Raw genomic sequence first — 12,490 nt, 5'->3', positions numbered from 1 at the left:
CAATAACTCCTGGAGACATCAATGCTAATGACCACTCAGAGCACACACCATAGCAGGTCCAGGACTAATCTCCTTAATTAGGTTTCATTCTTCCAAATTTGAACTTGAAGACAATGTGGTAGGCAGGGAGACCTTGGCCTAGGGAAAAGCCCCTCCCATGAAAACACAGAAAACAAACATCAAGGTATAGCTGCTAACAAACCAACTTTAATTGATAGTGTACACAGAGGTCCAGGCAGTAGAGTTTGACCAGGTGGGACAAAGCCATACATCTGCCTGGACAAGTACCTGGTATACTCTCAGGGTTGGGACTTGTGGGCAGGGGCAGGGGGATATCTACTGCAGGACAGAAGCAGGTACTGAGCAGTTGTGCTGAGCAGCAGGTGCTGATGTGAAGACACAGGACCAGGCCTGGGGGTTGGTTTACAGTGCTGGAATTGAGGTGCATTAAGGATGACAATGTACACAGCATCCATGGGTAACCTGTGATTACTGGGGGAGGGGTGTATAACATGGTCCAAATCCCTGCCACTGGGAGCTCCAGGAAGAGGTGAAACACAGTGTGCGTGGAAGGCCCATGGCTGGCCCAGCTTGCAGTATGTGACCTGGGGCTAGTCACTCATGCTTTCTGGGCCTTGAGGGAATGCACTAGAAGATTCCTACGGTTTTTTAGAAACCATTAGCTTCATTACTTTGTGTGTATGTGGGTACCATGAAGGACATGTAAGTCAAAGAATGCCTTACAAAAGTTAGTTCTCTCCCTCCACCCTGTGATTCCAGGGATCAAACTCAGGCTGAACAGCTCAGCAACAGGGCCTCTACCCACTGAGCCGTCTCAACCAGCCAGCCTCGGTACTAAAGCAACATATGTATTAAGAGCTGAGCAGGGCCTTTGGTTTTCAGGGTCACAATCATCCCTCACTGCCACACCTATGTTGGGGACAGAAGTACCTAGCACAGCCTGAGCCCACAAGTCTTCCTGCCAGTCTATCCTAGGCTCAGCTTGGGCTCTCAGCTGTTCCACTTCCTCCAACAGCCATGTGTACAGAAGGGGCACCACAAGTGGGTAGAGGCCAGAGCTAGGGACACACAGACTCGTCACCCAGTATCCAGTGGGTGCTCAAGAGATGCTTGAGGAACCACACCAGAAGCAGGCTGGATCCAGGCAGAGCTGTCCTGATCTAGCTAGGCATGTGGAGGGGTTAGAGAGGCACTGTCCCCAAGGCCCAGTCATCCTCTCCTGAGAGCAGAAGAGACACCCTTACCTCTGTGACCATACCACTGTGGCTCTTTTGTAAGCTGCAGAACACAGGGCAGGATCCAGCTGCACAGCCTACCTGGGAGCATGGAGGAAGGGGACCCCAACTAAAGCAATGGGTGTGAACTAGGGAGCCCAGCCAGAGGCAGGTCACTGGGCTCTTACCATACAAGGACTTCATGTCTACTGCAAACAAGAAACAACTTCAAAACAAAGAGCAATGTCCTATGGAGGAGTCTAAGCTCGCTCGCTCTCTCGCTCTCGCTCTCTCTCTCTCTCTCTCTCTCTCTCTCTCTCTCTCACACACACACACACACACACACACACACACACACACACACACACACACAAAATGGCTCAATATCAGGGTGGCCAACGGCTAAACTGGAGGGGTGGGTGTACACAGCTGGGCCAGAGGGCAGGAGTCGAATTCCCAGGAGGGTAGTTTCTCAAGAAGCATAGAGCCCAGGCAGAGGGAGCAGACGCCACCAGGGAATCTGGCTGACATCTGGCTAGGATGTTCTCATCCTGTGACTTGTACTGAGCATCTTGTGTTGACACAGGACTCAGTCCTTCAGCAACTAGTAGTCCTCCTACTCTAGGATACTGAAAGCTTGTCTCAGCTTGAGTGCCGACATGTCCCCAAACATATCTCTGTCCTACCACAAAGGAGCCACAGACATAAGGACTCACAGGAGGTGGCTAGGAATCAGGAGAGTGAACACAGCTTACATGCCTAGGGCCCCCGTGGGATGTGGGCAGTGGGAATCCTCAGCCACCTCCCTTAAGGCACTGCCCAAGTCCCCTCCCGGATGTCCCTGCCGCTCACTGGATGCTGCATTTGTCCCTCTCTCGGGCCTGGCCCTCCCGTAGGACCTTGGCCTTGATGTACTTCAGGTCACTATTGACACTGGGGCGGCGGGCAAAGGGTGAGACCATGCCATAGGCACCTGCGACTTTGGTGCGGCGCATGCAGAAGGGCCGGGGATGGAAGGCATCACCATACTGCACCGAGATCTTATGGTGCAGTGCAGGGCTCATCTCGTGGGGCAGCTTGGCCATGCTGAACAGCACATAGAACATCTCATTCACATTTGTGTTCTTCTTGGCCGACACCTCGAAGTAGGCACAGTTTTCATCCCCAGACACCAGCAGCTCGGCCTCCATGGCAGTAACCTGGCGGCATAGCTCACTGTGGTCATTCTTGTTCCCACAGATCACCATGGGCAGCTCTGCTGCCTCCTTGGTCTTATTCTTCAGGCAGGACTTGACCTCCAGGATCTGCTTCTGGAGGCGCTTGACCTCATCGAAGGACTCCCGGCTATCCAGGCTGAACACCAGGATGAAGACATCTCCTGTGGAGGGAACGAGGCAGGCGATCAATGGACAGGCTGCCCTGGTACCCCTCACCATGGGTCCCATCAGCTGCCACTTGGGAACCCTGCAAACCCTGACTGGGAGGCTCTTCAGGGCATCTGCCTGAGGAGAGAGTCAAGGCTCAGAGGGGCTTGTAGGTAAAGTGCAGCACACCTAGCTGGACTAAGATATGGTCAGTCCTCCTCCTGTTTCCTGAAAGGATATGAAGGGCCCCGCCATCCCTGTGGGGTTACACAGTAACTCTCGGAGAACTCCTGTGCACGTGGAGGTATGACTTACTCAGCCACACCAGGAGCTGGCTCCAGTACCTTGCCCCACAGTAGGAATTCAGCAAGCACTGGTGTCTCTGTGTGGCAGAGGATGTTGGTGAGAGGGGGTCTGGATTTGCATCTTACCTCAACTTAGCAACTGTGTGACCTTGAAAGGTCCGTTTAATCTCAGAGCTCCTTGATTTCCCTCCCACATCTGTGAATGAAGCTGCCTTGCAGGAGGGTGATTAGAGCTAATGTATGCAGGGTGGCACACACTCAGCCATGCCAGGCATCAATAATACTCATGAGAACAGGCACCTGCTGGGAGCAGAGCATTGTGCACACCTGCTGTTTCCTTGGCACTCCATAATACCTCCATGGGGAAGATTTTATTATTTTTCTGTTATGGTGAGCCAGCTAAGGCTCAGAAAAGGCAAACAACCTGCCCAAGGTCACACAACTCAAATGTGGCTGGGCCAAATCTGTGACCTGATTTGTCACTCACCTGGACTATGCCTGGCACATAGGACATAGACTCTCTGAGTCTAGGGTGAACCATTCAATAAGTAAGAGACCGTGGCTCACCCTACCTCCACTGCAACACACTAATGGGGCCTTAAGTCTGACAGTGATTAGGGCACACCCTGGAAGGGTCACAGGTAAGTGAAGCAGTCTCCAGCTGCAGTTCAAAGTCAATCGCCACAGAGTAACAATTTCATCCTCCAAGATCTTTCCATCTTTATCTTTCTCCTCAGCTTTCAGCCCTGATGTGGGTCTAAGGTCCCTGATTTGCAAATAGTGGGCCAGCCATTGGGTCCAGCAGAGCATCACAGCTTGTGACTGTTGCCTCCTCTCTGGCCTCTACAAGCACATTTTGGTCTCCTACAGTGACAACACACACCCAGCATGAGCTAGTGTGTAGGGCTCAGAAGCACAGCACCCTATTCTAGCCCACCCACCTGCCCCTTAGCCGGTCTCTAGTGAGGTGAGCAAGGGGCTGGGATGAAGAATGGCATGGGCCTCGACTGCCAACTGCTCTGGCTCCTGCTGCCAAGCCTCATTCTGACCTATTAGGCTAACCCTTGCCCCTGAGGGCTCGAAGCCTCCAAGTGTCCAAATTTGAGACTGCAAATGCTGGGCCTTGGAGCCCAGCCCAGCCAACAGGCCAGCAGCTGCAGGAAAAGCTGGTGGGAATGGGCAGCCCTGAGCATGTCTTGTACCCAGAACCAGGCTAGAAAATAAGGCCTTGCCTGGGCTGGTGAACAAGCAAAGCAACAGACAGACGTGCTTGGAATGCAGTACACAGGAAATAGACAAAAGCACTTGCCTTCAGAGGACGCAGAATAAGTGCACTGGTGCTGGCAAGGGTTTACGTGGCCACCTGTAAGTCAGAGGCAGGGATGGTGGATGTGTGCCTGATAAGCACTATCTGATGGAAAGTTTGCCTTTGTACCTCTTGTATAATTGAAAATTAACATTGACGTATGCACATTTCTACCAGGGGAGGCATCCAATCCCCTCCCACATAGAAAGAGCTCTCCCACATGACACTCACCTTTTGCAGGGAGCTGCCCTACACCCTCCTGTTTTCAAAGCCACATGTGGAACAAGGTCACAAAGACCCTGACAATGATACCACTATGCTACAGAGGCAGGCCCACCTTGGGTTCCTTAAGCAAGATGCTCCCTCTCAAAATCTGGGATGGAAGGGGCCCCATGAGCAGTCTGAGACAGAAAAGGTTACCTGAAGAGGGAGTTCCATGGCCAGAAGGCAGCCTAGCAAGGGATCTAAAATAGCCCAAGGGGAAGAAAGAGGGGCAGTATGTGGAGCTCTCAGTGGGAATGTTTTATAAATTGTCATTTTTGTATTTGTGTCTGTGTGCACATGTGTTGACGAGCATTGTGTGTTCTTCCTGTGGCACCATCCACCTTATTTTTTGAGTCTTTCACTGATCTAGGATTGCTGATCAGGCTAGGCTGACTGGCCATCAAGGCCCATGGATCCCGCGGTCTCTGCCTCCCCAGTGCTGGAATAGCAGGTGCTCACCACCATACCCAGCTTTGGTGAGGGCGCTGGGGATCAAATGCTGGTCCTTGTTCTTAACCAGCAACTTTCCTGAGTTATTGCCCCAATCCTTGAGGGTTGTTTTCCTGGTGCTCCCTGCTCCTGTCTCTGTCCAGGGATGCAGCTTTAGGCATGACTATAGTCCACAGTGGTCACACTCGAGACATGGATCAGCTGAAGACTGGTGTCAAGAACAACCACGACAGCCCAGAAAGCCCCTGGTGGCCCTCGATCCTGCCCTTCTCCAGATGCTGCTCCCAGCAGGGCAGACAGGCCACAGGGTAGGTCCCTCAACAGCAATCATGAGCTGCACTTCCACCTGGGCAAAGGCACTTAACCTCTCTGCCTTAGTTTCCCCCTTGTAAAATGACAGCAAACACTTGTCCCATGGGCTAGTTGTAAAGGGTAAACACACACCAAGCTCTAAGCAAGGGCCAGGCCCATGGCTGTTAAAGAGTGCCAATCACTAAGGGTCTTGATCTGAAGTGGCAGGGCTGCCATAGGCAGATCGTGTTGTGGACCTCACCACCACTTGTCTGGCAAGAAGCAACTTCCCTAAACAGAAGTGCAGACCAGCTGTCCTGCCCCCTCAATTGCCTTACCTGTGAGGATGGACAGCCTGCGCATGGCAGGGAATGGGTGGTTGCCAGAGGTGTCCAGGATGTCCAGTTGGTACATGTCCCCGTGAATGTTGTACACCTTTCGATGAAAATCCTCGATGGTGGGCGTGTACTGGTCCTCGAAGCGGCCATTGAGAAACCGGGAAACGATGGAGCTCTTGCCCACGCGCGAGGCGCCCAGTACCACCATTCGGTAGGAGTTCTTGGCAGGCACACTGAGCATGCAGTTCCCACTGGACAAGGTCTTCATCATGGCTCGGGGCTGCGGCAGAAGCGAGGAGGCGGGTGTCAGGGGGCTCTTGGCCTCCCCTCTGTGGCCCCTAAGTCTCTGCTCTCTAGTGTAAAATAGAAGCCATTGGCCAGGGTTCCTGAGGGACCTCAGGGTTGGAGCCACTCCCTAGTTCGTTCATTCGTCCACAACCTCTGGTCGTTTTACTCCTCTTCTCAACTTGCTCACTTATCCATCCTCACTTGTTTGAGCACAGGACCAGCCACAGGGCACAGCTTTGCTGCTCACTGGGTAGGAAGCTCCCCCTCTGAGCCTCACCCTCTCCACACAACTGTGGCACAGGGCTCCGCACAGCTGAAAGCCCCAAAGCAGCAATTACCACTAGGGGGCAGCCTTCTCTTACAGCTCCCACTACTTATGCCACAACTGCCTGGATCCAGCGTCTAGTGTCTGGCTCAGCCAGGACAGCCTGCGTTTCTTTCTTTTCTTTCTTTTTTTTTTAATTAATTTTTTTCTTTTTTTATATTTATTTATTAAAATTGTTTTCATTTTACATACCAACCCCAGTTCCCCCTCCCTCCCCTTCTCCTGCCTCCTCACCTCCCTCCCACTCTACCCCCATCCACTCCTCAGAGTGGGTAAGGCCTTCCATGGTAGTTAACAAAGTCTGGCACACCAAGTTGAAGGAGAGCCTAGCCCCTCCCCATTGTATCAACAGCCTACGTTTCTTAAACAAAGGGTTCCGATGGCTCTGCATCTCTAACAAGGAGGAAAGTGCAGGCCACTTTCCTTCCAATCCCCTAGTCACCTCCCTGGATACACCCTGGACCCAAGATTTGCATCAATGTGGGCTCCTTCTCACATAAGGCCCACCACTGGCTTCAGTAACTTTTGCCTCTGAGCAACCTGAGCTTGAATGAGGTGGGGAGGGGACTCAAGCCTCATGACTCCAGGGACTGAAGTTCTGGAGGAAAATCCAAAACTTTCTATAGGAGCTTCTTAGCCTCACGGAAAAGATTTTTAAAAAAGACTCAGGCTTGTGATCTCGGTAGACGTACCCATACTTCTGCTCCAATAGGGTTACCAAGGGGCTGTCCTCAGCACCTCTTCTTCTGTTGGCTCAGCACCCAAGGGTCCCCTAGGCCCAGGTCAGACTGAGCTATACCTCTACACCTTTGCTACCATCAACTTCTCCCCAGAACACTCTTCTCCTCTAGTTGCAGAGTCCATCCCAAATGCCACCTCTCTAAAGGCTTTGGTCCCCCCCCTCACCTCACACACACAAAGGTCAGCTTGCTGACCCCAGAACTGCACATCAACACAGGCCTGCAGAGAAACTCTGTGCTCCTGGCTAGCCACCACAGGTTGTGTAGGCTGGACATTGCATAAAATAGCTTGAGTAAGCAAAGAGGGGCTGAATCCCCACACAAGGGGCGTCTTCTTGAAATGCATCTGTTCAGAGCAAGCTCTGCTGCACAAAGGCGTGGCACACACTGAAACTCTGCCCACAGCCTCATCATGATCAAACTATCATGGGGCCATGGTCTGAGATGGCCACCAGGGCTAAGTGACATCCTCCTGGGTGCAAGTATCCAGGCATGCGCCCACTCTGCTCATGCCTGCCTGCCTGCCTGCCTGCCTGAGGTCCTCCACTTTCCTAAAAGCCCTGCTTGGAGGTGGATCTCTGTGAGTTCCAGGCCACCCTGGTCTACAGAGCTAGGTCCAAGACAGCTAGGGCTACAGGAAGAAACTCTGTCTCCTAAAACAAAATTAAAAACAACAAACAAACAAAAAACCTTGTTTGGTACCATTCGTCAATTTCCATGGTGTAAATTCTTCCAGCTCACAGTCTGCAACATGACCTCCAAGAATGAATGGCAGACGGACACACAATGGGCCAGCTCAGCACAATGTGGACTAATGCCTACCTAGCCTTGGAACCATGACTCTGGGCCAAGCCAAGGCACATGCCAAGTGTAGGCTAAATATAGAATAATACCAATGACATTTGCTCTGCAGTTGATATATGTCACAGTGCTGTGAGTGTCAGGCACACACCTGCTCCAATTCTCAGTGATTGAGAAGGTAGATGATGAGGACACTGAGGCACAGAGAAGCCAAGCTGCTGGGAAGGGGGGCCTGCCCCGGGCTACCTCCCATCATACATGTGCTTTTCTGCCCAGGTCACTGGGGGCTGTGGCAGCTGCCCACTGGTGAAATTCTAATCCTAAGGCCCTTATGTCCCCCCCTTGAATGCATACCTAATTCAGACTCTGAGTCTATGCTTTGGGGCTGCAGCACTGTGCACACAGAAGGTGCTCAATAAATGACCCCTGAATGAGAAAAATTGCAGATGCCTCTACCATCAGGCTCACCCACCCTCTCACTCCTCCCTTCACCCAGTCTACCTGCCTGTCCCCTGGCTGTGCTGATAAGGATCCCACCCCCCCAGTCCTGCTGAAGGTCCCCAAGTGTGGCTTTGCTCCCCAGAGGCACCCACCCCAGTCCTTCTGCAGGGAGGAGGGCTGTTGATGGAGCCCCCTCTCTAGATGGGAGGGGAAGGCTGAGCCAGCAGTCACCAGAGATGCAGTCTGCCTCCACGGCCTCTTTGCCCCATCTTCTAGTCCAGACCTCACAATACACAATGATTGGAAGCAGGGGGTCAGAAAGGAAGGGGTGAGAGAGGAGGCATGAAGGAAGTGAGAGCCAGGAGAGTCTGAAAGAGGAAGGTCAAGGGAGAGGGCAGTGCAGGGCTTTAGAAATTAGAGACAGAGGATCAGAGAGGGGTGGAGACAGAAGGACCCAAGGCTATCTGTAACAGACCTAGGCTTTTCACATGGCCTGAGCCACGTGGGGCTATGTGAGACACCCAGATACCTGGAAGCCAGGTGACAGGGCCTCTGACTCCACCCTACAGGAGGCGCTGAGGGAGGCCCTAAGGCCCTGAGGACAGAGTCTCCCCTGCTGCCTGCCCAGCTTGCTCTGTTTCCAGCCTGGCTAACCCCACAGTGGGAATGGACAGATCCCAACCCCAGAGTGAGGTTACAGGGAGGGGAGTGAGAGGGTGGGTGAGCCTGATGGTAGAGGCATCTGCAATTTTTCTCATTCAGGGGTCATTTATTGAGCACCTTCTGTGTGCACAGTGCTGCAGCCCCAAAGCATAGACTCAGAGTCTGAATTAGGTATGCATTCAAGGGGGGGACATAAGGGCCTTAGGATTAGAATTTCACCAGTGGGCAGCTGCCACAGCCCCCAGTGACCTGGGCAGAAAAGCACATGTATGATGGGAGGTGGCCCCAAAAGTGCAGGACAGGCAGCACAGAGTAGGCCCTCCTTCCCAGCATTCCATCCTGGTGGCCTAGAGAAGTGGGAAACTATGTAAGGACAGGGGCCTGAATGTAAGCAGGGTGCTGGGAGTAGAGCTGTCCCTCAGGGACAGCACCCACCACCAGCAGGCATCTGTCATGCAGGGGCTACCTTGTTCCAATGAGGAGCCTTCCAGAGGACAGATAGGGACTCTGGTTCTCAGAAAGGTTGAATCAGCACAGCAGATGCCTGGCTGGGGTTACAAGCAGGCTCCTCGGCTGTAAAACCTGACCTCTCACCTCTACAAAAGCCACCCCACCCCTCTAGCAGCCTAAACTGGAGTCTTCTCCAAACAGTTCTGACTCAGTAAAGCCCTTGGTGGCACTGGGCAGGGAATGACCCTGTGACTCCTGTTACAGTCCCTTTTCCTCTCTCCCTCTAGGCAGCTGGGATGGGCACTCTGCCCAGGACTCTCTGCATACCCTGCCAGCCAGCTCGTAGGCAGTGCAACTGTGGGCCATTCACTTTCTCTGGGTCTGCCCCAGGGCTTGACAGAAGCTGGGCAGGTCAGATGGGTAAGGACAACTGAATGAGTCTGAATGCGTTCCCTAGGTGCACCCCAGAGCCAGGTTCACCACACCAGCCCACTGCACATGCCCCAGACCAGGTTCACCACACCACCGCAATGCACATGCCCCCAGACCAGGTTCACCACACCATCTGGCTGCACAATCACAGCCTCTAGGGACACACACTGTAGTCCTGGCTCTTCCCCCACACTCTAGTGAATCCCAGGGGCTTTATAAAGCCACCCTTCCCATCCTGGGAAGCTCAGGAGGGCAGAGAGCAGGGGGAATCTGCTTCTAGCTAACTAGTTCTGCTTTGTGCCATCCCAGCAACTCTGAGTGAATTGGTCTGCTCACTCAGCTCACCCCCTCTTAAACATCAGGTAGAAACAAACCCAGCCTGGTCAGGTACCCAGAAACCTTTCCAATCAACACAGGGCTCTTTTCTTTGGGGCAGTCTCTCTGAGTAGCTGTGGGCCACCTGGCTGCTCCCAGCCCAGAGGAGGACTTGTGGGGACCCCATCTTGTCCCTCTGGGGCTTAGGGGGAACCTGAATTAGAGGCTCCAAAGCAGGCCATGGCTCCAGACCCTGTCCTAGCTCCCAGAAAATCCCTTCCTCATTCTCATGGGACTGGTTGCAGGGATGGGCAGGAGATTGAGGCCTGTCAGAGGCACACACACACTAGCGAGCTGACTACAGGAAGCCCTTATGGCAAGGGTATCTTGCAAGGAAACGCTCCGAAGCTCAGGGGACTCAAGGCAGGTGAGTCCTGATCTTTCTTCCTCCAGGGTGGTCCTGCAAAGGAGGTTAAGTCTAGGGAAGGTGAGTGAGTGCCTCTGTTGCCTTCTTTTAAAGCGGACTGGCTCTTGATCTAAACGAAAGCTCCCAGAAACAAATGGAGCACACAAGAGCTCAATAAACCCTGTTCCATGGGCTATGCAAGAGGCTAGAAACCACCTGATGTAGGCTAGGCCTCTTGTGAGCTTAACTCTCTACGCAGGTAAGGTATCGGGACACGTAGTAGGTTCCGTTTAAGTTTCCCTCGTCATGAAAAGCCAGCGTCACCCAGCTTGCGTTCCTCTGCCCAGCCGGTTTCCCACCTAACTAGCTCCTCTGTTCCCCTGGGGTGTCTTCCTTACCTGGGAACAGCGGGCCGGGCCCCGAGCACGGCTTGGGGGGCTGCCTGAAAGCTTTTGGAGGTGCGGGGAACCGCCTGCCACTCCCGCCCTCGCGTCTCCCGGCGTCTGCGGAGGTTCCAGGGTCACTGAGTACGGATCCTCCTGCGCGCAGCGCTCGGAGCTGGGCTGAGCACGGCCGGGCGAGGAGGCAAGCGGAGCCGGAGCCCCATGGGTGGGCTCCGAGGGCTCGGCGGGGCCAGGGCGCTGGGCTGGCTCCGGCTCGCCGCCGGCGGCCCTGCCCTGCCCCGACACTGGGGACTCCGGTTGAGCCAGGTGCACGGAGGTTTGGGGACTTCCAATGCGGGGGTGTCCCCGCCTAGAGCTCCGCTCTGGGGGGAGAGAGGGTGAGAAGAGGACGACTCCGGGAATGAAGGAACGGACCCCGGAGACCTCGGAGGTGACGACCAGCCTGAGAACCCGCCTGATCCCTTACGTTGCCTCCTTCTCCAGCCCTCAAGTGGGTGGCCGTAGGCAGGGTAGAGAAGCTGCGCGCCCGGCAGTGGCCTTCCGAGCTGCTGGCGGTCCTGCAGCTCGACCCTCGTGGAAAGGATCGCTGCTTGCTCCTAGCCAGGCTCCGCTAGCTCGGCTCAGCGCTCGTGTAGGAGGGGGCTTTGAACGCCGCCCCAAGGCTCAGCAGCTCCAAGTTCTCCCGAAGCCCGCACGGTTCGACAGTGCACCTCCTCTCCCCGAGGGAGGAGAAGTTTCTTAGGGCTGGCTCCTCCCTCGCCCTCTCCCGCAGGCGAACCGGGCTGTTCGTGTCGGGGCGAGGTCTCCAGGTCCTCCCTTAGTGGCGCAAGCTCTGGCTCCCGATGGTACCTCCCGCGCCAGCCTTGGGCCCTCTCGCTCGGTGCTTCCTGAGCCCACCTGCCCAGCGCTGGGGTCTGGCCTCCTCCACCCCGCCCCCGCCACAAGTGGCCAATCAGCGGATGGTCCCGAGGCCAGGTCCCGCCTCCACTCCGCCTAGTCTAAGGGCCGCAGCAATCCAGGGCTACGCGTGGCCCGGCGCGTGGGGCTGGGGCTGCGGGGAGATGTCCCGAGGTTTCGGCTGCGTGCGCCGTGACCGGAAGGCCTCACGGCACGGGCCTAAGAGGCTGACACTGCGCACACACTCGTCCGCACGCCAGACCAGGCCGAGGAACCCGCCCCTGACCCCCCCCCCCCAGCCTTGCCCTCTGTGAACCACCCCTATACACCCTCAGATGCCCACCTAGGTTCGCTGGGAGCCCAAGCCAGGCCGCCGCTTCCTTTGCGGGCTCTTGGCCTGCGAAGCACATGGGTGGCACACGTGCAGCGACAAGGGGCCCTGACTCACCTTGCCCAATGGATGCAGCTCAGAGGACACTGTCCAGGGGGATCTCTCCTGGCCTCTGGTGTCGTGGGACACTGGCCCTGCCTATCTGGGACAGAGCCAGGGCATGCAATGCTAGGGAGCGCTTTGATCCAGGCCAGACACCAAGCGTTCTTGTTTCCACAGACCACATACTTCTTAATGTTTTCTTTACTCCAAGACCCGCTACCCCCAACACATTTCTCATTAATGTCATTGCCTTACATGGGAAGCCCGTGTCCCAGGCCATAAATAGAAGGTTCGTATAAAACAAGCTGGAAACCAAAGCACGGCTTCTGAACTCCAAGGAGG

The 12,490-nt window shown here is 54.8% G+C and overlaps 1 protein-coding gene across 1 annotated transcript; it reads right to left on the bottom strand.

Annotated features, from left to right (window-relative positions):
* Positions 1 to 1,564: 1,564 nt before the first annotated feature.
* Rasd2 (RASD family member 2) lies at positions 1,565 to 11,272 on the bottom strand. Its single transcript, XM_036188485.1, has 3 exons — positions 10,813 to 11,272; positions 5,554 to 5,833; positions 1,565 to 2,613 (listed from the first exon to the last, which is right to left on the bottom strand). Exons 2-3 carry the CDS (start codon positions 5,822 to 5,824, stop codon positions 2,084 to 2,086), a joined length of 801 nt encoding a protein of 266 aa, XP_036044378.1. The 5' UTR covers positions 5,825 to 5,833; positions 10,813 to 11,272; the 3' UTR covers positions 1,565 to 2,083.
* Positions 11,273 to 12,490: the final 1,218 nt, after the last annotated feature.

Source organism: Onychomys torridus, chromosome 5, assembly GCF_903995425.1.
Source record: "Onychomys torridus chromosome 5, mOncTor1.1, whole genome shotgun sequence".
Lineage (NCBI taxonomy): Eukaryota > Metazoa > Chordata > Mammalia > Rodentia > Cricetidae > Onychomys > Onychomys torridus.
The sequence above is the reverse complement of the archived record's forward strand: the minus strand, read 5'-3'. Positions and strand labels throughout refer to the sequence as shown.